Source organism: Formica exsecta, unplaced genomic scaffold (assembly GCF_003651465.1).
Source record: "Formica exsecta isolate Colony F162 unplaced genomic scaffold, ASM365146v1 scaffold120, whole genome shotgun sequence".
NCBI lineage: Eukaryota > Metazoa > Arthropoda > Insecta > Hymenoptera > Formicidae > Formica > Formica exsecta.
In genome coordinates this window covers 1,983,247-2,011,037 of record NW_021848537.1, presented here as the reverse complement: position 1 = coordinate 2,011,037, position 27,791 = coordinate 1,983,247, and the positions used below count along the sequence as shown (strand labels likewise).

The 27,791-nt window shown below is 40.2% G+C and overlaps 2 protein-coding genes across 3 annotated transcripts in view; one reads left to right on the top strand and one right to left on the bottom strand.

Annotated features, from left to right (window-relative positions):
• LOC115243374 (homeobox protein unc-4-like) overlaps positions 1–24,399 on the bottom strand; it is a 50,157-nt gene extending 25,758 nt beyond the window's left edge. The window contains exons 1-3 of one of the 2 annotated variants that reach the window (XM_029820315.1): positions 23,783–24,399; positions 23,456–23,498; positions 2,612–4,555 (exon numbers count right to left, since the gene is read on the bottom strand). In XM_029820315.1, coding sequence (XP_029676175.1) covers positions 2,612–2,984 — 373 coding nt within the window. In that variant the 5' untranslated portion in view covers positions 2,985–4,555; positions 23,456–23,498; positions 23,783–24,399. The remainder of the gene's footprint in view (positions 1–2,611; positions 4,556–23,455; positions 23,499–23,782) is intronic. The other variant, XM_029820323.1, reaches the window with a different exon arrangement.
• Positions 24,400–25,288: 889 nt separating this feature from the next.
• LOC115241807 (unconventional myosin-XV) overlaps positions 25,289–27,791 on the top strand; it is a 109,134-nt gene continuing 106,631 nt past the window's right edge. The window contains exons 1-3 of the mRNA XM_029817739.1: positions 25,289–26,205; positions 26,639–26,768; positions 26,876–27,714. The gene's annotated coding sequence lies outside the window, so the exon portion shown is untranslated. The remainder of the gene's footprint in view (positions 26,206–26,638; positions 26,769–26,875; positions 27,715–27,791) is intronic.

Here is a 27,791-nt window from a genome sequence, read left to right as displayed (position 1 = left end):
GGGGGGGAGAGATCGCGGTTCGCGACGTATCGCCCGGGCGACACATCGATCCGGGGGGGGATAAAATCTCAGCGCGCCGTGAACGTTTAATTAAGAATCGGTGTAATTAAATGTTAACCTAACGGAAAGAGAGAGAGAATACAATGCGCGCGCGACTGCGGAAAACGCGACGCGGTCTCGCTCATTGCACTCACGTCGATATTTGTAATTTTTATTGAAGCGATTTTATCTAGGCTTTTCAATAACCAAATATTTTAAAAAGATGAAATCTAGAGTTTTTAAGAGCTGTGTTTGATAATGAGACTATGAAGATTTTAGAGATTTTAATCGAAAAATCATAGTACTTGAATACTGAAATGGCTTTAGACTATAATATATCATATAATATTTATTAAACATTATAGAATTTTTTTGTATAATCAGGTGTGGCAAAATATCTGTATTTTCTCAAGTAGGATCAGTATATTATTACTAAAAAGCAGCGAATAGTCAGTTGATCTCAGTTATAAGCAAATCACTGCAAATTAATGAAATCACTGAAAAAATCAATTCAAGATAATAAAATATTCACTGATCTTCAATAAAATTTTGTGTCACTGTTTTAATCAGTGACATTTTCACTGATTTAGTTTAAGAGAATAGTTTCTGCTGAATAGTTTAGCATATTTTATATATAAAAACTTTATCGTAGACTCTGAATTATTTAATTCGCGTTACCTGCGAACGAATATGATACGAATTTGTTCGAACTTTAGCACCGATGATATTTTCCACAATAAAGAAATAGCATATCAAATCAATTCAGCTTAGCATATCAAAAAAAGATATTGAAGATATTAAACCCGAAAATAAATCGGACTCTATTATGTGACGCTATAAAGAGTGTTTGGCGAACGACGTTCGATCAAAGTGTAGCAAGTATTCGCAATTACACGCGTTGCTGGCATTTCTAATAAAACTATTTATTATAATGGAGCAGGGGGAAGGGAGAGAGGGGGGAGCTTTCATAAATTTCGAAATAACCGGCGGATCGATTTGATGCACGCTCGCGTGTTCGGTCGACGTTCATGAACGAAATGCTCTTCTCCACGACATAGAAATCATTATGTAATTATAACGAATCTAACCGCCGCTTTTACTTTTCCGGAAGCGGCGAAACCGCCAAGTGTTATTCAACGCGACGTTGGAAAAGAATCGTGAGATTATCGAAGAAGAAGTCCGGCAAGTTCGTATGATAATAAGCAAAACTTTTCTAATTCTATTGAACAAAGCTGTAATTTACTCGCCAGAAATTTGTACGAGGATATATAGAAATATTATTATCCAGATATTAAAAATATCTCTTTTTTTTAAACCCATAAATCCTTTCAGTAGCTGTTTCAATAAAAATATGATACTAAAAAATTATTTATATCGCAATTTTGTATACATAATATGATTTTGTTTTTCTAGGATTAAATTTCTGTAGAAATACATTCCAGATAAAATCATCTCAATGCTATCTTTTATTGCCAACTGACACCTTGAAAGATATATATGTACTTCAAGATTTATTCCATTCCAGTTTTTTTAAATTCTCTCTCTCTCTATGATTTTAATATTAATTTTTCATAGTTATTGACATTGTATTTCTGCAATATATAATAATGTTTATTTTTAATATCTCCCCTTCCTCTCTTCAATATATTTCTATATATAAATACATAAAATTAATTATGCAGAGATCGAGCAGTCCTGCGAAACGGGATGTTAATTAAAAATCTTATTTTAATTATTCGATAGCTTGCGATAGTTTTCGGGTGTTTGGCAAAAGACGCAATTTCCAAAGAAGCAGTTCACGCAAATTCGCGGTAACGCGCGATAAATTCGCAGCGGCGGAAACAATCGAAGGCCAAAGGCAGGCGAGTTAAGTGGCGCTCCCTTCGTAGCATAAACAAGTGTTAGGGACGTGAATGGGATCACGTAAAAAACAGATTTCCACCCTCGGCAGCGCGGACGTTCGCGCGCACGAAACACGGATTTCAGACGGATGGTCGCCAAGAGGGGCGGGAAAAGGGGGATAGGGACTAACGTCGTAAGCGATCCCAGGGGCTCGTCAGGAACGATCTTATGATTGACCGCGTTACGCCACTCCCTGAAGACCGTTTTTCAAAAGCTATTTCGGAAACGCCACCATTATCTACGCACTTCAACGCACGTCAGAGGAGAAAATGCTCTATAAATTATATTACTAATTCTTTGAAATAAAAAATTATGATTTATATCTTAAATTAATAATTTATATTTTTATCTTGATAATTTATATTTCTATTTTTCTTATAATGCGTAATTCTTATTTAATTGCTTCGTACGACTTGAGTAAACAGAATATTAAAGTCTAAGATTCTGAAGAGAGAGAGAGAAACTCCTGGCAAAAATTAGAACAACTTTTAGGCATTTATTTTATCTAAAAGAAGGAGGGAGGATAATCCTTTAAGCAGAGTAATAAATTTCTCTTTGATTGTGTGTGTGTTCTAACAATAACATTTTTAGAAAAAAGTTAATTTAAATTAAATTTGATGTTAATTTCAAACTCTTCTCAATCTTACACGATCGTTGGACATCAACTCACCTTTCTTCTCGTCCTCTTCCTCTCCGTGATCAGCAGCATGATGCAGATGATGTACAGCGGGATGATGCCCGGTGATCGCCGGTACCAGCGAATGATTGCTCAACGTCGGATGCGGATGATGCGGGTGATGATGGCTGAGGAATCTGACCGCCGCGGCAGCAGCCTGATGCTGGGCCTGCATGCTCTGCTGTACCTGGCTTTGCACCTGTCCCAGAACCGGATGATGAGGCGGCCATCCTGCCAAATGGAACGGGAACACCGGCGTCGTTCGTTGAAACAGCCTGGTCGGGGCCAGCAAGGATCCACCGGAAGCGCTGGAGCCGCTGCCGGGCGGCAACGGAAAGGACAGACCGCCTCCAGGCTCCAGGACCATCTTCGGTACCAACTCGCCGGTTGTTGTCTCTCCTTCGAGAGAGAGAGATCAGTCCGCTTGCATCAATCGTCGAGGATCAGGCCCGATCACCAGGAGAGGAAGAGATCACGTCCGATCACTAGCGCGCCGGAATCATGTGTTTATGAGAAAGGGAGGCGAGAAATTGCAAGATCTGATGCCTAGAATCGTTAAGTGTTTCTGATCTCAACGCCTGTTTACATCTTCCATTCTAGGCCTTCTGGAGCACGATCACTACTGAACGAAGATACAGTCCATAGATCATCACTGTCTATAAATCACTAATTTATGATGATCATTGAGATGTTTATAAAAATTTAGATCTCGCTGTTTCGAATGGACTTTTACATCTGCCATTCTAAATCTTCTCGATTATGGCACAAATTCATCTCAATCATTGATCTTTTAAGAGAGCTTAATCTTAAAAAATAGTCTATAATCTTCGACCACAGTCCGCGATTATTTACTGTCTTCCAACATCTATCATTCCTGGTTTTTGGATGTTTTCGTCGTGGAATCTGCAGATCAATCCATGATCCAAAATATAAACAATAATGCTTCACATATTTTGTAATGTTTACTGCGTCGAGAATTGCCTGTCAGGTAGACGATTGGTAGGATTCCGCTAGCCGTCGGCTAACTTCACGATGTTTTTTAATGATTTTTTTGAACAAGTTGGAGCGATATCACAAATCAGAATACAATATTTCAATCATATGTCCATGATCAACAACAGCAAATGTCAAGTTTATCACATAATCATCAATATAACCAATCCTTCACTTGTCAAGCTGGTCGATTAAAGCTTAATGACTTTCGACGATAACAAAATCTTTTCAAAAGTCCTTTGTGGTCTTCCACCTGACGTCACTGAAAGCTCCACGATTTGCAGAGGTGATTCCTCTCGATATAGTCTAAAATTAATGTCCGCGGCCGCGATCGAAGCACTGTAACGCGCACATTCGCGACAGTTTTTCGGCCGTGACACGTCACCGGAAACTTCCGGGTCCTCGCGACCTTCGCGAATTCAGTGCGTGCGACAGGCGGATCTCCGGGATTTCCTTGGTAGCAAGGACCTGCTGTGGTATTAGAACCACTACGGCATGAGCCAACGGCACAATACTATCTGCCCAGAGACTCGAGTCAACGACTCCCCTCTGTTAGCGAGACCAAAACTGGTTTCAGGATCCGCCCAGAAGCCGGCGATTGGACGAGCGTATAGCGAACTCGTGGATGATGCGGGATGTTGGACCAATAGAAATACGAGACGGCCATGCCCACCGGACGCTTTTTTCGTCCTGGAATTGAATCGACGCCTGGTTGCGGCGTCTAGTGGGGGTGAATCAATTGGCGGCTGCCCTGAAACAGGCCGCAAGATGGCTCCTCCCTTCCCACAGCTGCTGCGAGATACCCTTGCCGATCTCGTCGACCGAGGCACTCGAATTCGATCCGAGTCGGATTCGTGGTAATGGACAGGCGAAGGTATATATCAACGAGTTGCATGGTTGTTTATTGCTTGGCATTGTTGTCCCATGTTTGTTCTCCAATCCTTCCTTTAAATGAAGATTTTTTCAAAGCAGAAAATTAAACGTTTTTGATCCGCAAATCTAGAATTTTGAATTTTATTTGTTTAATTTAAAGATTATGTTCCATATTAACACGATACGTGCTGTATCGCTAAATGCTACTTCAGTCAAACGCATGCGACGAGAATACTTGCACATTTGAAAATATCTAATTTTAATCAAAAGATTCCTGAGAGAGATAGGTTTAATCGTGTAAAAAATTATAAACATCTTGTGTGGTACAAACATTTCGAAATTAAAAAATCTCGGGATCCTGGATTTCTATCGTAGATAGTGTGTTATTCCATACGGAATGTCCTATTGATAAAATTAATGAAACGGTAATTCGAGTCTCGAGTGGACGGACGAGCTCGCGAGGAAGAGACACCCCCATGATCACGCACCACCACTCCCGTGGCAATCCCCACCTCGGGCTCCTTCCGCCCCTCCAGCCCCCGAGGGCGCGATCCTCTTTTAATAAAAGGAGCTCGGAGGCGTTAAGTAATTACATCTATTCTCTGCTGGGGAGGAAATTACCTGCGCTGCGTCGGCGTGGGAAAAATTGGGAAATTAAAATTAACCCCCACCAGGAGCGAGTGGTAACTCGCGCTTGTGCACTCTCCTCTCTCTCTCTCTCTCTCTCTCTCTCCCTCCCTTCCTCCCTCCCTCTCTCTCTCTCTCTCTCTCTCTTGGATTACTCGCTCGACCGGAACACTTCGTCCTCGAATTTAGGAGGAGCCGGCGGCCATTACCGCTTACGTAATCTTTTTTTGCACAGTGGCAGCGGCGGCGGCGGCAGCTTGTTAGCGAAGTTATTTAGCACGCGATTCGCTCGCTCGTCGACGAGAACCGAGAGAGCGCTCATCTATCATCTCGGAATATTTTTGCCACAATGATACCGAACGATACATTTCTAACTCGTTATTTTAAATCTAAACAAAACTTGAGCATTCTTCTAATTTGAGCAGCTGATCTCGCTTTAATTTCATATTCTTATTATTACAATACCATATCTTTGAATTTTTCTTTCCTGAATTAAAAGCATAATTAATATTTTAAAATTTATTTCTTTTTTATCGCGAATAATTGAATTATTTATCGACTACATCTTGATTAAGAATGCGAAACCTTGCGCGAGTCTGGTCATTCTAGCGAAAATAAGGGGCCGAAAGGGGTGAAGTGGGGCCATGAAAAATTGATCGGATACGATATCTCACGTTTAGGTGCATCTTGGTGAAGGAAGCAGAACACGCGCGGGTCATACATCAAATACCCGAGAGCTTCGCGCGCGCGCCGACCGTGCTTTAATATAAAACTTAAATAACGATATAGGGAAGAAGAAAGAGAAGGAGAGTGCGCCATGACGAAAATGGCGAATAATCTTATGAATAAGTTCTTCGCCCGCTTCAGCTACGAATACCAAAACCGCATGAGAATCCGCTCCATTAAGACTCGCGATGTTTCCTGAATCGACGAATGAGCCATCGTATCGTTCTCAAACTTACATCTCTTTAACGGTTAACAGTAAGAAAAAAAAAGATTAGATGTTACAAGAGCCCATAAAATATTTTTTGTTTTTCTGATTTTATTTATACATTTCAAATTCAAATAGAAATATTTTAAGCTTATGATAAATAAATCTAATAACTTTATATATTAAATATCTCTTGTTAGTTTCATTCTTATATTATCATTTTTGCTCACGATTTTATTTTTGTGGATTTTGGCGATTGTATCGCAAAATAAATGCTTTCGAAATAGATTAGATTTTCTGGCAAATTTTTGTGTATCATTTTATTATTGATAAAGAGAAATAAAAAGAGAGAGAGAGAGAGAGGAAGTTCGCCTTTAATCAAGGTCAAATCCTCATTTGGCACGTCCTCGCTCGCGCCATCAAATATAATCACCAAAAAGCGCACCATCTTTTTTTCCTCCTCGTCTCTTCGTCGGATCTTCTCCCTCCTCCCCCTGCTATACACACAGAGAAATCAGCTTCCTCCCTCCCTTCTGTCCTTTAGACTCGTTCTCGCTCTCTCGAATTGAATCTCCGGAAGAGAGGAGAGGGTGAGAAGACGAAGGAGAAGGTTAGGTTGCCTTGGCAACGACAGAGGGTTTCTCGATGTGGTTGCCGGGGCAACCTGTAACCAGCGACCCCTAAATATGCGCCAGGAACCGCAGAGAAGAGAGAAGGGGTTGGAGGAGAAGTGAGAAAGGGAGGCATTTAATATCAAGTTAAATAAAAGCCTCTTCCCGCAAAAAAAAAATATAACGACATGAATTAAAATCAAGTAAAAAGAATAAAAAAAGATTATATATTTGACGTCGTGCAATTTTTGTACGTATTTTTGAAAATATGCTCTAATATTCTCTAGCCATTTATTATAAATTAATTACTTAAATTTGCTATTGAAAAAATATCGTAATGCTATCAATAGTAAATAACATAACAATTTAAAGATTATATAAATAAAATTGCATTTATTATTGAAAATGCAATCAATTTTCAATAATGAAGATGTCATATTCAGAGTTTCCGATACTAAGATAAGAAGTCCCTCAGCCATTAGTAGATCGCGAATAATTTTCCGGAATAATGTGGAAAAGTTACGGGCGTCGCGCGCTATTACGTTAAAGTCAAAGCTCTTGTCGGAAATTAGGATGACGCTCGTCTCGAGAGACCGAGCGTACATAATGCGGACGCGGAAAAGACGAGCGAAGAGAAGAAACTGGCGAGTTCCTAATTTACACAGTCGCCGCATCCAGGAAGCCCTTTCCGGCCCGGACGGAACTTTGCCGGCGATTAAAACGCTTTAGTAATTAACTGGGTCTCCTCACCTTCCGCGAGTAGCAGTTACCAACGACCGCACCTCGAGACTCCGTCTCCTTCTTCCATTCCACCTTGCCTGCTTGCATTATTTAACCCTCCGTTATACAAGAGTACTTCTTCTTAGTGAATAATTGTCGAAAGAAAATGTAAATCAAAACGTATGTGTTACGAAACTGCGTTTATAAAATATGCTAAGAGATACACACATGCGCAGAAAATGTCAATGAGAAGACTATATTTTGAATTAATGATAAAAAGAAGGATAAGCGAGATATCGTCGACCCAACGGAATAAACGAAAATATTATCGTCGAGGGTCGGCCAAGTTGAATTTTGTCGAAATTTATACAAGAGAAATAACGAGAGAGAGAGAGAAATGATAGAAAATAAAATTATACGTAAAATTCTGCGCGCAAAACCTTCTCACATATTAACTCGCAAGAAGAGATCTCTCTAAATAATTTAATTTAATTGTAGCTCGTTTTTCTTCTCTTAACATGTTACTGTAGCTTATCGGCTACCACTTATTGTTAGATATACTTCGTCGCATAAAATATCGGTCCTATCAATCGGACGACGCTACGATTAGCTTCATTTCCATCTAATCCCGTTTGGTTTTTCCATCGATAAACGCCGGTTTTTCTCCCTCTCTCATTTCCCTTTTCCTCATCCCCGCGTTCCCCACTTTTCCTGCTTTTCGCACGCGCACACTTACATCCGCTCTCCGGCGGAGAGCACGGGCGCGATAAAGTCTCGAAGTAATTAGCTCGATGTTTACACAGTTTAACGTTTCCCTCGTATCTTCGGCTTTACTCCTACGCGCAGCATCTCAATTAACTTACGGCGTACTTAATTAGCCGGACCAGCACGCGCGCGGTTCGCAAAGCGCTTTCGAATCCCCCGGTCTTGTCGATCGACCCTTTCCCGGAGCAACGCGAGATGTACCCGGGTACGTTGGCTTCGTTGCCCGGCTTTATCATTCGCGCTCCCAGCGGATCGCGTCGCGAGATTATTCCGGATGACCGTCTCTCTCAGAAGGGCCCTTCGGCCTAATTAAGCAATCTTGTATTTTCGAAACACGAGGAAAAGAATATTCGCTTAAATTTCGTATTCATTAATGAAATTTATTATGATTTGCGAGATCAATTTTTATCGCTTGCCGATTTATTTTGGGATACGAAGTTTTATACCCGTCTTTTTTAATCGCCAAAAATGGAATTGAGATACAAAGGTCTAGCGAGAAAAAATTATCACTCTATTATTTAGTTCTAAATAAACGTATCGCATAAATATTTAGAGCTCATCCGCGATACGCCTTCGACATCGACAAATTGAAACGTTATCGACATCCGGTCGACTCTTTGCTCATTCAACATTGCATAACCCCGATGATATTTCTGGGATCAATGGATCAAGCTAGCTCCATATCGACCTTAAGAATTGAAATTTCTCAATGCAACTCCTCTCGACCCCGCTCGTGCTACATCGAATGACGTCCGCGAGGCTTTATCGCTATTGCGGTTGTCGATTTTCTTCCGCCGTTCGATAAAAACGAAATGGAGTAGATGATTAAACAGGTTATGCCATTCGCTCGATTGTTCCTTCACTTATGCAAAAGAAGCTATAATTTTTAGAAAATTATACTATAAACAATAATTAGATCTTTTCAGCTGTGCTATCAGTTTACTAGTCATATCCCCCTGTTATTTATATAAATGTGCGATATCAAAGATGCTTACAATTACTATTATTGTGCCACTTGATGTGAACATATATTCAATGATATAATCTAAATCATTTCACATCATTTAAAATTTTCAAATTTTTTTGTAATAATAAATAAATAAAGAAAATACTATGTACAAATAATCTCTCTAAAATAAAATTATTTAAAAAAGCATTACAAGAGAAATTTATATAATTTGAGACATGTAATGAGATACGCAGAAAAATAATTTTATTCAATTTCATTTGATACCGCAAAATGTAATAATTAAATCTACCGTCAAATCTAAGGATCTTTGAATTGCACGGATCCTCGGAATTTATTTAGTGAAGAGAGCACAGCCGCGTGCGTGTCTTACGATGCTAAATAAATTCCTATAAACTTGGTGCGGTGTCTCCTCCTCCCCCTACCCCCTGTTTTTCCCTCCCTCGCTACTGGAACGCATCGTATATATTCGCTGCTTGAGTATTCGAGGCACGAGGACCTGGCAGCGGTACGTCATTCGCTCTGTCGCTAATCAGAACTAACCGCCGACGCGTGACCCGCATCTTCTATCGGCGAAACAAAGAGAAAGAAGAAGCTGTGCGCGCGCGAGACAAGAGAGGAGCCGACGCGGCCATCTTCGCATCTCCGCGTTCTCTCTCTCTCTCGCGTTACATCGCCTCGTTTTACGAGCACTTCCTGCCATGCTTGCCATATCGGAGAAAAGTATCGACGCTATGCATTTGATATCAATATCGAAGGGAAGTACGAATGTCTTCAAACCGATAATATATTATCGGGAGACTATATATGTCCTTCTCTGTGCGCATTTTCTTCGAATTGCAGATTTTATAGTCAACTGAAGGATATATTTTTAAAGTTAAAATTATGCACGATTATATATCAATAATAGAATTATATTCCTCATTTATTAATCTTAAATAAATCTTATTTTAATATAATCATTTTATTCAATTTTTTATATATAATTATTAAAATATATTAAAAATGCGTGATAGATAATAATATCCCTCGACAATTCTTTAAAAAAATATGAGTAAAAATTGCAGGCGAAATTAAAAAGAGGAGAATACTTTCAACGAGGAAATTAATAAAATGAGAGGAGTAATAAATGTTTTTCTAGGCTTTTAATTATTTGGATAACGGTGCCGCGAACCGATATTACGTCTCGATAGTTAACTTCATTCGCTATGCGTCTTAAAACTCGAGCAAAGTATAGGGAGGTCAGCGCGGAAGCGGCCCAGCGGATTCCCTTAAATCACCAGGAAGATGGTCGGCCTCTTCGCCGCGTCTCCGAGGGTCTCACTCTCTCTCTCTCTCTCTCTATCCTTCTCCGAGCCCTATCGTATCGTTTCTTATCGAACGGTCGATCTACGGGGCCCAGCACCTCGGTGCCGTACCGTTTTCCTCAGCCGAGTCGAAGCCGGTTGGACGCGCACGAACAGCGCGGGGTGCTGGATAATACAGTCGCCAGTTGATTTATGAGTTAATAGTTAACCGGCCGTAAATAATGCTAATCACACTCTTATTATACGTTCCGTCGCCGCGCGGCCGGGAATGTTTTGTCCCGGACTCGTTTCGAAACGATCGTAAGGGCCGAGAGCCGTGATCGGCCGAATCCTGAGCGGATTTCTTTGTCAACGACGATCATTCTTAATGATCCATGTTCCATAAATATATGTAAGAACGGCGAATACGTTGGCGAATAATCTCCAAAAAAATTTTTTTTTTTAGACTATTTTTCATTTTTCTTTAAATATTACAATAATTTCATTAAATTACTGTATGTAATCATATAATAATAAAAGGCGCCCAATTTCATATCGTTGTTTTATTCATTTTCTTTTGTTTCCTTTTATGTGTATCAGAATTCCATATATTTAGCATTTATAAAACGATATTCGATGCCCTGACATTTGTATGCGCAAAAGGGCAGGTATTGAATGCGCCCGGGGAAAATCGAATCCGCGCGCGAGTCACCTCCCTCCGTAAACCAGAGAAAATCGGAAATCGACGACGGCCCGTCGTCTAAGCCCGCACGACACGACGGAGAATAAAATGCCCCGATACATTTTATTTGGTCCGCGCGAATGGTACCATCGGCGCGCTGACGCTGCGCTTTCCGCCCCAAACGAGCGAGAACGGCCGTGGAGGGAAAAAGGCGCCGCCGAAGGGGTGGCGGCGATTCGCATCGGTCGTGGATTTAGCTCGCTTGGAAATCCGCTGCGGATTGTATTTCGAAACCTTTACACCCACCTTTTTTCGCGCCGATACTTTTCGCTCCAAACATCGCGCGAGCGAGAGCGCTTTTAAGCTCGATTACGTCGCCAAAGATTTTCACGTCACGCTCTCTCGTTTGTCGATCTCAATAATAGGAAAATTCTCCAAAATGCGAACCTTGTCCCGCGTGTTTTTCGAGCATCCACAAACAAAAAGATTGCGATTTTTTATCCAAAATCTATCCGCTACCTCTCTCTCTCTAAATATGATATAATAATATATTACATATATTTTATATTATATCATCTCTAAAATCGAGTCATCAAACTTCCATCCACAAAAAGTCGATCATAGTTTTTGCAATCTTATTTTAATAGGCTTAATGTATCTGTGTTTCTGATATTATAATACAAAATTTTATATAATATTAAAATTATAAAATTAAATAAAATTAAATCGATAAAATTAAATTTGATCTGCGCTCTTATAAAATCCATCGATCCAATTAGAATCATACAAAGAATTATCTGTAACTTATTTTTTCGAACAAGCCAATATATGATTTAGATATTTGATCTGTATTTAAAAAAAAAAAAGATGCTCGTATACAAAGAGACAAGATACCCAGCGAGGATACACGCGCGTATATGTATAAGTGCGCGCGAGCAATGCCGAGATATTGATATAAACAGGGGGCAGGGCCGAGCTGGTGCGTGCTTTGTAATCAGGGCCCCATTAACATCGAAGGTGGTCAATCTGTGCGAGAACGTTGCCCGGATCGACGGTCGGTTCGAGCCGGCTATCTCCAAACTTCTCGCGCGGTCTCGTCACGCTTTTTATTCATCATATCCTTCATATCCGACGAGAGATATCACGCGCTGACGTCATCCTCCCCGTGGGGTGCGCACCTGTCGTGCCACTTACGGAACGTCGAATTATGCTAAAACGTGATCCGATATACCAAACGACGGATACACACGCCCGGTGAGAATCACGACGATAGCTCTCTATTTGCATTCGACCGACCGACCATTTTTTCGTATCACCCAATCGCGACAAATGTCCGATCTCCGATAAATTCGCTCCGAGCGAAGGACTACTACTCGGTGTAATAATAAATAAATAAAGAAAATACTATGTACAAATAATCTCTCTAAAATAAAATGATTTAAAAAAGCATTACAAGAGAAATTTATATAATTTGAGACATGTAATGAGATACGCAGAAAAATAATTTTATTCAATTTCATTTGATACCGCAAAATGTAATAATTAAATCTACCGTCAAATCTAAGGATTTTTGAATTGCACGGATCCTCCTCGGAATTTATTTAGTGAAGAGAGCACAGCCGCGTGCGTGTCTTACGATGCTAAATAAATTCCTATAAACTTGGTGCGGTGTCTCCTCCTCCCCCTACCCCCTGTTTTTCCCTCCCTCGCTACTGGAACGCATCGTATATATTCGCTGCTTGAGTATTCGAGGCACGAGGACCTGGCAGCGGTACGTCATTCGCTCTGTCGCTAATCAGAACTAACCGCCGACGCGTGACCCGCATCTTCTATCGGCGAAACAAAGAGAAAGAAGAAGCTGTGCGCGCGCGAGACAAGAGAGGAGCCGACGCGGCCATCTTCGCATCTCCGCGTTCTCTCTCTCGCGTTACATCGCCTCGTTTTACGAGCACTTCCTGCCATGCTTGCCATATCGGAGAAAAGTATCGACGCTATGCATTTGATATCAATATCGAAGGGAAGTACGAATGTCTTCAAACCGATAATATATTATCGGGAGACTATATATGTCCTTCTCTGTGCGCATTTTCTTCGAATTGCAGATTTTATAGTCAACTGAAGGATATATTTTTAAAGTTAAAATTATGCACGATTATATATCAATAATAGAATTATATTCCTCATTTATTAATCTTAAATAAATCTTATTTTAATATAATCATTTTATTCAATTTTTTATATATAATTATTAAAATATATTAAAAATGCGTGATAGATAATAATATCCCTCGACAATTCTTTAAAAAAATATGAGTAAAAATTGCAGGCGAAATTAAAAAGAGGAGAATACTTTCAACGAGGAAATTAATAAAATGAGAGGAGTAATAAATGTTTTTCTAGGCTTTTAATTATTTGGATAACGGTGCCGCGAACCGATATTACGTCTCGATAGTTAACTTCATTCGCTATGCGTCTTAAAACTCGAGCAAAGTATAGGGAGGTCAGCGCGGAAGCGGCCCAGCGGATTCCCTTAAATCACCAGGAAGATGGTCGGCCTCTTCGCCGCGTCTCCGAGGGTCTCACTCTCTCTCTCTCTCTCTCTATCCTTCTCCGAGCCCTATCGTATCGTTTCTTATCGAACGGTCGATCTACGGGGCCCAGCACCTCGGTGCCGTACCGTTTTCCTCAGCCGAGTCGAAGCCGGTTGGACGCGCACGAACAGCGCGGGGTGCTGGATAATACAGTCGCCAGTTGATTTATGAGTTAATAGTTAACCGGCCGTAAATAATGCTAATCACACTCTTATTATACGTTCCGTCGCCGCGCGGCCGGGAATGTTTTGTCCCGGACTCGTTTCGAAACGATCGTAAGGGCCGAGAGCCGTGATCGGCCGAATCCTGAGCGGATTTCTTTGTCAACGACGATCATTCTTAATGATCCATGTTCCATAAATATATGTAAGAACGGCGAATACGTTGGCGAATAATCTCCAAAAAAATTTTTTTTTTTAGACTATTTTTCATTTTTCTTTAAATATTACAATAATTTCATTAAATTACTGTATGTAATCATATAATAATAAAAGGCGCCCAATTTCATATCGTTGTTTTATTCATTTTCTTTTGTTTCCTTTTATGTGTATCAGAATTCCATATATTTAGCATTTATAAAACGATATTCGATGCCCTGACATTTGTATGCGCAAAAGGGCAGGTATTGAATGCGCCCGGGGAAAATCGAATCCGCGCGCGAGTCACCTCCCTCCGTAAACCAGAGAAAATCGGAAATCGACGACGGCCCGTCGTCTAAGCCCGCACGACACGACGGAGAATAAAATGCCCCGATACATTTTATTTGGTCCGCGCGAATGGTACCATCGGCGCGCTGACGCTGCGCTTTCCGCCCCAAACGAGCGAGAACGGCCGTGGAGGGAAAAAGGCGCCGCCGAAGGGGTGGCGGCGATTCGCATCGGTCGTGGATTTAGCTCGCTTGGAAATCCGCTGCGGATTGTATTTCGAAACCTTTACACCCACCTTTTTTCGCGCCGATACTTTTCGCTCCAAACATCGCGCGAGCGAGAGCGCTTTTAAGCTCGATTACGTCGCCAAAGATTTTCACGTCACGCTCTCTCGTTTGTCGATCTCAATAATAGGAAAATTCTCCAAAATGCGAACCTTGTCCCGCGTGTTTTTCGAGCATCCACAAACAAAAAGATTGCGATTTTTTATCCAAAATCTATCCGCTACCTCTCTCTCTCTAAATATGATATAATAATATATTACATATATTTTATATTATATCATCTCTAAAATCGAGTCATCAAACTTCCATCCACAAAAAGTCGATCATAGTTTTTGCAATCTTATTTTAATAGGCTTAATGTATCTGTGTTTCTGATATTATAATACAAAATTTTATATAATATTAAAATTATAAAATCGCGGGGTGCTGGATAATACAGTCGCCAGTTGATTTATGAGTTAATAGTTAACCGGCCGTAAATAATGCTAATCACACTCTTATTATACGTTCCGTCGCCGCGCGGCCGGGAATGTTTTGTCCCGGACTCGTTTCGAAACGATCGTAAGGGCCGAGAGCCGTGATCGGCCGAATCCTGAGCGGATTTCTTTGTCAACGACGATCATTCTTAATGATCCATGTTCCATAAATATATGTAAGAACGGCGAATACGTTGGCGAATAATCTCCAAAAAAATTTTTTTTTTTAGACTATTTTTCATTTTTCTTTAAATATTACAATAATTTCATTAAATTACTGTATGTAATCATATAATAATAAAAGGCGCCCAATTTCATATCGTTGTTTTATTCATTTTCTTTTGTTTCCTTTTATGTGTATCAGAATTCCATATATTTAGCATTTATAAAACGATATTCGATGCCCTGACATTTGTATGCGCAAAAGGGCAGGTATTGAATGCGCCCGGGGAAAATCGAATCCGCGCGCGAGTCACCTCCCTCCGTAAACCAGAGAAAATCGGAAATCGACGACGGCCCGTCGTCTAAGCCCGCACGACACGACGGAGAATAAAATGCCCCGATACATTTTATTTGGTCCGCGCGAATGGTACCATCGGCGCGCTGACGCTGCGCTTTCCGCCCCAAACGAGCGAGAACGGCCGTGGAGGGAAAAAGGCGCCGCCGAAGGGGTGGCGGCGATTCGCATCGGTCGTGGATTTAGCTCGCTTGGAAATCCGCTGCGGATTGTATTTCGAAACCTTTACACCCACCTTTTTTCGCGCCGATACTTTTCGCTCCAAACATCGCGCGAGCGAGAGCGCTTTTAAGCTCGATTACGTCGCCAAAGATTTTCACGTCACGCTCTCTCGTTTGTCGATCTCAATAATAGGAAAATTCTCCAAAATGCGAACCTTGTCCCGCGTGTTTTTCGAGCATCCACAAACAAAAAGATTGCGATTTTTTATCCAAAATCTATCCGCTACCTCTCTCTCTCTAAATATGATATAATAATATATTACATATATTTTATATTATATCATCTCTAAAATCGAGTCATCAAACTTCCATCCACAAAAAGTCGATCATAGTTTTTGCAATCTTATTTTAATAGGCTTAATGTATCTGTGTTTCTGATATTATAATACAAAATTTTATATAATATTAAAATTATAAAATTAAATAAAATTAAATCGATAAAATTAAATTTGATCTGCGCTCTTATAAAATCCATCGATCCAATTAGAATCATACAAAGAATTATCTGTAACTTATTTTTTCGAACAAGCCAATATATGATTTAGATATTTGATCTGTATTTAAAAAAAAAAAAGATGCTCGTATACAAAGAGACAAGATACCCAGCGAGGATACACGCGCGTATATGTATAAGTGCGCGCGAGCAATGCCGAGATATTGATATAAACAGGGGGCAGGGCCGAGCTGGTGCGTGCTTTGTAATCAGGGCCCCATTAACATCGAAGGTGGTCAATCTGTGCGAGAACGTTGCCCGGATCGACGGTCGGTTCGAGCCGGCTATCTCCAAACTTCTCGCGCGGTCTCGTCACGCTTTTTATTCATCATATCCTTCATATCCGACGAGAGATATCACGCGCTGACGTCATCCTCCCCGTGGGGTGCGCACCTGTCGTGCCACTTACGGAACGTCGAATTATGCTAAAACGTGATCCGATATACCAAACGACGGATACACACGCCCGGTGAGAATCACGACGATAGCTCTCTATTTGCATTCGACCGACCGACCATTTTTTCGTATCACCCAATCGCGACAAATGTCCGATCTCCGATAAATTCGCTCCGAGCGAAGGACTACTACTCGGACGATGCTTATCGCTCCCGATCGCGAGATATCCCCGCGCCGTATCTTTATTATCTTTGCTATTTCAAAAGTATATCGATAATCTCTCTTATCTCAATATTGTAATACGAATCTTTCTATAAAATTCTTATTATAACTCGGAGTAAAGAGATGCACCGACAATATTCGCCGGCAGCGAAGATGCATCTCATCTTTCTGAGGATGGTGGCAATCGAAACTCGCGACGACTACGAGACAGGCGAGAAACGAGGAAGTATCCAATCGAAACGAGAGAGGGGCGGGTGAGGGGTAAGAGGGGAGAGAAGAGGGAAATGGCGTAATCTCGATATTGCCGAGGCATCGGTGCCATCGGACCGTGAGGCTAAGTATACATTTTATCCGTAACGCGTTCGCCATTACCCTACGGTGCCCAGGCCACGGGCTAAGTAACGGGGCCCCGGCGCGAGGGTCCCGAGAACGGCCCCGTAATGCGATGTGTGTGCAGCATAAGTGGCCATCAGCCAACATAAACAATCGCCATGGTAAGTATACGGTGCGACGGAGAGATGCCCGTTTCTCCTGCGCTCCTCCTCCTCTCTCTCTCTCTCCCTCTCTCTCTCCCTCCACCGTCCCGCACCACCTGCGCGAGGGCAGGAGGGGGACGAGGGGTGTCCGATAGGGAATCGAGAGACGACGTGCCGCGGCACGCCGCGGTGTAATGGAGCCATTATCGCTGGATAACTTCATCATCGGACATTGGCGTCGTCCGAGGGCAAGGGGGATGGAGGGAAAGGAGCGCAATCTTCCGGTCAAGGGGTGGCAAAATCGGCGATGGGAACAGCCGACAGTAGCGTCTTGCGATACGAGAAACGAGGGGCGAACAGAGATATTTATTCTCTCTTGGAGTTTTAGATTTTAAAGATCGTATTGAGATGATATGGAGATTTTACGTTATCTACTCTTATGTTATAATAATGATATCGCGATTGTAATCCTGGCAACGTAAATGCGCGTAAAAGTTTCATAGATCTAATAATATTTTTATAATAGCGTAAAATTTTGAAATTAAAAATTGATAATTTTCATATAAAGATGAAAATATCCGAGATATACAATTATTCTCAACCGTAATGTCTTCGTCGCGGAATCCTGAATTTATAAAGACAGCCCTGGGAATCATATCCTCTCGACGTATTCGTGAGAGCGAACGTTATACCACTTATTGAAAGTTCGGCGTAATTTAATGCGCGAGAATGGTTTCTCGAACCATATTTGCGGCATGAAACCTTCACGAGCAATGGGGTTTATTAAAAGCTGGGATAGTCGGGAGTTTTTCTCACGAAGGGATATATTAATCACGCACACACATACATAGGCGAGTTCGTAATTGAGGATACTTTCGATCGATTATCCGCGATCGATTTTAGATACGATCGATTTTAAACCGATATGATTTCATCTTTAATCAACTTTCGTTAGCTCTCTCTCTCTCTCTCTCTCTCTCCCTCTCTTAGAAATATTTTTTTCGTTTCGTTAGATTAACGTGGGGCCAATTTTGTTAGTTTTATAAATAAAAGACTAATGAAGGAAAGAAAAGTGAAGAAAGACGCGATGTTTATAATTATTACAAATTATTCCAGTAATGGTTATTCTTTAATTCAGTATAGTGTGTGTATCGTGCGTCTAACATCTGGAAGAGATACTTCTTCCTCTTCCCTGACAGTTCTCGCTCGCTCGCGGTCGTTGACATTCGCGGAAAGCTCGCGTTCTAAAAAAAAAAAGAGCCGCGGTGCCCCGCGTGCCCTAAAAGTACCGAAGCAGGAAGTGGTTCGTCGACGATCGGAGACACGGTCGATATCCAATCGTTCACCAACGGACATATCACGGCCGGCCTTTTCGATGCTCGATGCATAGTCAGAGCGAAGAAAGCGAGAAGGACGCCGGAGTGAAAAAGAAAGAGAAAGAGAGCGCGCGCGGCGGGAGATAAGGCCTTTGAAGATAGCCGCAAGGTCAACGTGGAACTGACCCCAGCATCCTGCCCGACTGAATTCGAGTTTAATGAATAACTATTGAATCCCGCCTCTATCGTCGCCAATAAGAGCAAAGAGGCGGCCCAGCATCGCTGCTTCGAGGAGGAGGAGGAAATCGCTCTGCCAACTATTTATATATATAAGAAGATATCGAACGCGTCAAGAATCGATTAGATCCGGCGTTTGTGCGCACGAGCAGAGAGAGAAACAGCCTTCGCAATGTGCGAATTTAGAGAAACAGTCCACGATATTAGCAGACGAGAATTTATTTCGAGATGCCTGGCATTATATCATCGCGGTGCGAGAGAATCGTGCGATTGCGCGCGTCGGCTTAATTAGCTGTGGCCAATCGGCGTGTCGCGTATTGAAACCATTTTCACGGCGATTGGAATTAAGAGCGAGCCACCAAAATGCCTGAAATACGTCGGGGATAGGGAGAGAGAGAGAGAGAGAGAGAGAGGAGAGCCCCGTTCCCATGACGTGGAAACGAGGCGTACGTAATCGTGTGTACCGGCAATTCGATGTGGTCGGCTGGCAAGATGGCTAAATTATTTGGGAACGTCCAACACGGTTCGCACGTTTATAATATTCCCATTGCTCTTTTATTAATCATTCGGTATATTAAAAAAAAATCTACTGGCAAAAAAATGAATCTAGTTTTACTATAAAAAGAGTAGGCAAGAAGTATATTTTTTTAACATATACACGGTCTTGTGATGGCGAGAATTATCATGATTGATGACCAATACTCGAATTTATCGCTTCTTTCAGTCGTTTAATCTGTTAATAAAAGTCAGACATTTGATTTCTCTCTTTATTATTTTTTGTATTTCTATGTATTTTTTTAATACTTAAATATTTTTAAAGTTTTGGCTGATTGAAAAAAAAATCTTTTTTATAAAACTACTTTGTGTGAATCAGTGAGCAGCCTCAGTTTTCTCGCTTTATTTAATCCACCGTGTATCTTATGCTAGTAAGCGTTATACCGTTGTTTGTATCTCCGCGTAAAACAGGATCTTCGCGAGAAAGACCCGTAAAGGGAGCTTCGGGTAATTAAGTCGGCCGCGGGAAAAGCCGCCGTCCAGATGTGTCGCGCGCGCCGAAATCGGGCGTATCGAATCCCCCCCTTCCAAAAATCCCCCTCGCATTCCCATATTAACATAGAGAGATACGGTCACCCTCCGGTTTCTCGTCTCGCGTTCTCTCGCAGCCCCGAACGGCGGAGAGTAGACGCGCGCGCAGTTTGCATTAAAAGGTGCGCTCTAATGGAGGCCCCGCACGCGGCGCCACGTGGCATCGGGTTAAGCAAACTATCGATTATGGGATTTCACGCTAAGCACCTATAGGATTACACCGGCGATGGCCGATAAAGCCACTGGATTTGTTGCTCTTTTCGCGATCCCGCTACAACACCGTACGCCACTCTATCTGATCTGTCTCTCCCCCTCCTCTCCTCCCCGCCATCCTCCCTCATTCCCGGTCGCCTACCACCCTCTTTATCATCCTCTCCCCTATCTCGCGAATTCTCCACTTTTCTCTCTATCTTTATCTCTCTGGCGGATGTGTGACTGTACCAAAACCTTATTTTATTCCATCAAAAATAACGGATGTATCGTAAAGAGACACGAGAATATAAATTACAAAATAATTTTGAAATAAAGCAGTACACAAATATTTGTGATCATGTTTCATGTATCCAATGTTAAAGATCAAAGAATAATCACTAATTTATTTGTTCGATCCTTTCAACGAATGTTTTTGCACAACGATGTTTTTATGTAGCAATCGATCAAATCAAATTCATTTTCCAACAATCGATATATTTATTAAATACATTTATTTATTTATTTATTTATTTATTTATAAATATATTTATTAAATACATTTATTAAATTGACAAAAAAACCGCTCTAATTTCTTAACTTTTAAATCCAATGAAACTTTACCCCGAGACAACTACATACTTTTTCATTTTCCTTACACGTTTTTTTATATTCATATTAATAAATCGCTACGTCAATGGTCCGTCCGGAAAAAATCCGGACAGTGAAAAATCGGTGGTATTTTTTTTTTTTTCGGCGAGAGGGAAAAAACGGGGGTTTTTTTTTTTTTTTTTCGGCGAGAAGAAGAGGAGGGCTCTTCTCGGAAAATTACAGAGACTAGGATGATATCGATTAACGGCGGCGAAGCAAACTAGGCCGCGGCTTTCTGGTCTAAGAGGAAACATAAATCACTCGCGTGTAGAGAAGTAGAGTCGTGAATTCGCCGTTCCGATTTAAAATTCCACCGCGATCTATTTCCGTCCTATCAATCGGCACACTTGTATCTCGCACTAGGAAGCGACGGCCGGCTATCTCGGCGGCCAATTAACGTTATTCGTTTGCTCGCGCGCGGTCATTATCGCCCGGCATAATTAATATCCCTCGGCGAGGGGGAGCGGCCGAGAAGAAAGAAGGAAGGGGCATAGGAGGAGGATGCAAGGGAAGAGATATCGGAGGCGAGCAACTGGCTCTCTCTTGACCGTGACAGACTTTAAGACGCCGCTATCAAAGGAAGTGAGGTCGACCTCGAGTAATCATTAATCGGTCGTCCAAGCGTGGGATAAGCGCTTTCTCTACGATCGTTATTCGGAAATAACTCGACGAGAGGATCGCTTTCCGGGGATCCGTCGTCTCGGAGAGCCGATAAATTCGCGAGGCCGCAGCGCCCGGAGCGGAAGCTTTTTAATCGCGTCGCATGAAACCGGAGCCCCGGTTGTGTGAGATACCGTACTCCTGGGATAACCAATCCCGCGCCAGAGCGTGTCATTTTAAATCACTGCCGACAAACGTGCCGAACGAGAGAGAGAGAGAAAGAGAGAGATGTAGCCCTGCCCAGATCGATCCTGAGACGACGTAATCACTTCGCGATCAACGCTTACTTTATTTAGGGTCAGATTTTCGAGCGACTTGTCCATCTAATCAACGATTTAAATTTAAAAAAATATCGATAATCCCGCTGATGCATCACGTGCATTATCAGAAGTATCTCTATCTCTTTCGAGCGAAAATTTTTAAAAGAACACGAAATGCACATCCTCGAAGGATAATCACTAGGAGCGCGCGAAATTTCCGAAGGCGTGCTCGTCGATCAAACGGGCATTTCTTCGACCTCGCACGTGACTTCGTCAACGTTTTGACAACGTTTAGCGAACCGGCTTTCCTCTCCCTTTTAAAGGGATGATGGATGCCCGGCACGCGGCTCGCTTCAACACCCCGACGAGAGGCTCGATGGATATTTAGGACAATTCGCGCGTGCGTCCTCGTACCAAACAATTCATATATCACCTGGGCGACGTCGCGAAATAATAGGGAAATGAATTCGCGCGAAGGATGAAAATCGGCGCGCCTAATCGACGCTCGGTGTTAAGTGAACGCGGCGTTATCAGTGCAAGTATCGCAGAATCATTTTCACCGGCTGATCTTTTCGAGGAGATCGTATTAGATAATTAATATAATTAAACATTTATATGTACATTTATATGATGTACATTTGAGAAAAACATTTAAATTTAATATCGTGCATTACGTAATAATATTGTTATAAGTATAGAAATGTAATTTGAAAATTGTTTTTTATATATAAAAGAGGAAAAACGTATAAAGTAGAAACTCAAAAATAAAGTTAATAAAATTTTGAATTGTTTGTTATCAGTTGCAATGAGTTGTCGTAAAAACAGAACGCGAAATTATTAATGAATAAAAATTTTGTAGAATAGATTATAAAATGTAACATTTTATTTATACGAAAACCAAAGTCATAACGATTATTGGCCTAATTTTCGATTGTATGAATGTCGAAGAGACCGGCGGAGCGCAAACCCCCGATGTGATCCCGCTGCCATAAAAGTCACGTTTATTTCAGGGCGATAATGCTTGTAATCCAAATATAATTTTTGTCAGAGGGGCGCAATAACGGTTGAAACTCACCCTGTTTCACAAACGCGTCTCGCTGGTCCCTATGTGTTAGCGGTCTCGTCCCGAAATCATAGGAAAGCCACCCCTTGTTACGACCGTGCTTTACATCCCCCGAAAACTTAATACGAACTCGAAGGCACCCCGTACGTACTTAGGGGCGGTCTATCGCGGTTACCCCAAACTTTGTCCTGCGTGGAACTTATTGCCCCATCGACTCTATATTTTCGAGAATTATATGGCCAAACTTGCGCTTTATATTTTTTTCTATAGTCCAGAATCTTAAAGAGTGCCCACGGTGTTTGTATTTCTGACACAGAACGCGAGGACAATTGTCAAAACTTTTTAAATATATGGAAATGTGAATATTTAAGTTTATACATAAATATTTTGGAATATTCAAAGCATTTCTCGGTTTTGACAACTCATTTTTGTTTTGCAAGAATTTTAATTACTTTTATGCTTGGCATGTATTTTTTATTTTTATTCAAAAAAAATTATTTATTTAATTATTTTAATCACATTGAATTATTTTTCTAATGTTTTTCCTCTTATCTGGCCGATTAAGTAATATTGATATTAATTGAGATTTCTGACTCACCGGTACGATTGCGCAGCAGCGGATTGTAGTATACATCGTGGATCTGTAACATAAATATGTATCTAAATTATAAAATCAGTGTTTCAAAGATTAATATTTCAGAAAGTAACTAATATGCGTAAACTGAATTTATATGTTTTCTAAACAAATATTTAATTAAAAAATTACGTATAATTTTTTTCAAACTTTTATGAAATATGATAAATAAAAATTTAATTCTAATATAAAAACTTAAAATATTATATATTTTATGAATAATATACATTATAAAATATTAAATCAATTAAGTTATTATTAAATTAATTAAATAATAAATAAATTATTTACCTCACAGTTGCTCCGCCAATGACCGATGCCTCCCTGGGCCTCCTCCTCCTCTCGTGTTCATCCATTGTTCTTTCTCCATGGCTCTCGCGAAAATGCGATACTCGCAAAAATACTGTTAATTACGATTAATTACTCACGCACTTGATCGATCAATCGCGCGATACTTTGCGGCACTCCCGAAGTTAATTATACGCGAGACGCGCACCTTATTATATTTCAATGAGCAATTATTCACTCGACATTCGAAGATTGTGCGATGTCACTCGCTGCGAGTATTATTTCTGCTGTTGAATAATATAGGCTCAAGTTTTAGAGCAATTTTACTATGGCATTATAATATAAGCGAATAAATATAAGAGTGTCAAAATTAAAAACAAATATCTGCAGAATGCAATATTCTAAAATAAATTGCCTCGCACAAGACATTTCGATCAAATATAACATATAAAATATGTTTCAACATATTACCAATAATGTTTAATATCAAAATTTTACGGAGACAATTGTTAAAGTATGTAACCAACTACTTTATTTATAAATAAAAGGTGTTACAAAGCTGTTGGACTCGAAGTCGATTCGTTTTATACGCACAATTAAATTTCTTTATATAATGATTGAAAAATTTCAAAATAATAATTTCATTTTAATATCGCGCGATATTACATGAATTAGATTAATAATTAGTTAAAATGTATCGTGTCCGAAAATATATAATCGATATTCATTATACGCGTGATGCATTTCCAACACATAAATCACGAAATAAATATATGTATTATTATTGAATAGAAAAATTCCAAAATAATAATTTTTATAATGTTTTTCCTTTAAATTATTTATCGACGATTTATATATATTTTTTAATATATGTCCATTTCCAATCTAGGTAGATAACTCTCCTTACTCTTCCTTGATGTGTAAAACATATGAGAGATGAAAATTGTCTGTGAAGTAATGGTCGGAATAACAAACGCGAAGGACTATCAAAGTGCAAGCAGGTGGTTATAAATTACAAGTTGTACTCACAATGAGATGCGAATGTGAAGACATGTTACATATGTGATATTTAAAGAAAGCGAGCGTGTCTAGACAGCGTCCCGAGAAACAATGACCTAATCGCGCGATCATAACAGAGGCAAAAACGTAAAACCAGACAAAAGCCAATGTGTCAGGTATGTGTGTATATTAACAGGAACAACACATACAAATAAGATGTAACATTGAATAAATTAAGATAAACCGCGTCAAAATTTCTAAATTTCTATAAAATATAATAAATAAAATAAAAATTCTAATAATCTAAATAATTATAAGATTTAAACAAGACACATATATATGTATATATGTATAAATTATTGTAATTATTTTATTAAATATTTCAAATATTTCACACAATAAAATAAAATTTTAAGAACGTGTTATCTTATTCAATGATGTAATAAAAATCATTATTACGGAGATAAATGGGCTATTAAAAATTATGTTATATATTATGCTCACCTTACAGTTGCTCCGCTGTTACTTGATGCCACCCCGGGCCTGCTCCTCCTCTCGTGTTTATCTTGACATTCCGATATACACTGTCAGTCACAGAAAATCTATAATGTACGTAGAATATACGTAAACTACAGCCTTCCACTAATAACTATGTATATCGGAACATATTTGCTGCTCTCTGTCTCTCTCTCTCTCTCTCTCTCTCATGGCATTGGCACTCGCACATTCGGAGACACGCTCGATTACGATCGCGTGCGCATTAATCGATAGAACACGGCTATCACTCGACACTTTTCACGACACCGGCTCCCGAAATCGCGCATTTAATCACGTCGCGACCGGAATTTACCCCGAAAACTACGTCGTACGATGATCTTTGTGCTTCTCGTCCGCACGGATTCCTCCCTCGACGTAGAAAGCGCGCGAAATGAATCGTTAATAATCTCAATTCACTTCACGCTAAACAACCGTTGCTAGGATACGGGCTGCATATTGGCGGGAATTACTTCGTCGCGCGGGCCGACGATAATCCAACCTAACTCGACCTTAACTCGCTTCGCAATAAACGATCGGTGGCAGATTACTCGTAATGATTACGAAAAATATATAATAGGCGACTCCCGGTATCTACGGACGATCACGTTTCGATATTAATACGATCATATATAGAACACTCGTGCCACTGATGTGAGTCCTCTCGCACTTCTTCGTCTTCGTCCTTCAATAACAACGAACAAGTACGGCACGTACCACGTACATACACTCCGCCATATCCCGTCGCGCGAATGACAACAAAGCGACCTCACGTGAGCGACAAGCGCACTACATCGTCGTAAAAAGAATTAGCGCCAAATAATCCGGGATAGCCGAAAGGGGTCAAGGACGTTGCCACTCACGAGAAATATTTAACGCTCTACAAGATAAAGGTATTTTCTGAATTTCATATCAATTTTTATATAATAAACGATCGATGTATTTCTTTCGCTTTACTTTAATCGCTCGATCTCTTGCGATTCGTGTAATATTATTATGCTTTCTCAAACCGAAAAATGATCGACGAATTGTAGGTTATAACTGCGGTAATTTCGGGAGAATTTAGGCGAAAGAGATTTAGAGCGCGGTATGAAATATATACGAAAGAAACATTAAAGAAATAATATTCACCATAAAAATGTCGGATTAAAATAATAATTTATAATTATCATTTATTATTCTTTCGCGATTTATATTTCGAATAAATAACTCGCGAGAAATTAGTCGTCGATCTAAAAGAATCGCGTGAAGAGAATTATTCGTATAGATATGGAGAATAATCGCGTAGTGTGTCTCTTGTTAATAATTTAATATTGTATAATTCAGTTCGAATGTCGACCGCCGAGTGCCGAGTCTCGCTATGGAATGTCAAGGACCGGGCGGCCGAGCTGTGGAATGTAAACAATAGCGTGCTCGGTATGTTTACGTATGTATACATATCGAGACGCGCACGCAGGTAGTGTATTATTATCCTCCAAGACAAAAACATGAAATGTTATAAAAATGTTTATTTTGGAATTTTTCCGTTGTTCGCTAATAATATATTTATTTCGTGATTTGTAGGTATGTTGGAAATATATCAGGAGTTCGTTGCCGTCCGCGGATAGGAACAGACGTGTTTTGATACGTTATATGTGTGGGCATTTTAAAAAGAAAGAAAGAAAGGAAATACATCGTGCGTATAATAAATATCGATTATATACTTTCGAACACGATACATCTTAACTACGTTATTAACCTAATTTATGTAATGTCGCGCGATATCAAAGCGAAATTATTATTTTGAAATTTTTCGGTCATTAAAGAAATTTAATTGTGCGTATAAAATGAATCGACTTTGAGTGGAACATCTTTGTAACGCTTTTAATTTATATATACAGTGGTAATTAATTACATACTTTAACAATTGTCTCCGTAAAATTTCGATATTAAACGTCATTGATAATATGTTGAAACGTGTTTCATATGCTATATTTGATCGAAATGCGAAGCAACGTATTTTAGGATATTTCATTCTGCAGCTATTTGTCTTTAATTTTGACACTCGTATATTTATTCACTTATATTTTAACGCCATAGTAAACTTGCTCTAAAATTCGAGCCTATATTATTCAACAGCAGAAATAATACTCGCAGAGAGTGACATCGCACAATCTTCGAATGTCGAGTGAATAATTGCTCATTGAAATATAATAAGGTGCGCGTCTCGCGTATAATTAACTTCGGGAGTGCCGCAAAGTATCGCGCGATTGATCGATCAAGTGCGTGAGTAATTAATCGCAATTAACAGTATTTTTGCGAGTATCGCATTTTTGCGAGAGCCATGGAGAAAGAACAATGGATGAACACGAGAGGAGGAGGAGACCCAAGGAGGCATCGGATATCGGCGGAGCAACCATGGGGTAAATATTTTATTTATTATTTAATTAATTTAATAACAATTTAATTAATTTAGTATTATAATGTATTATACATAAAA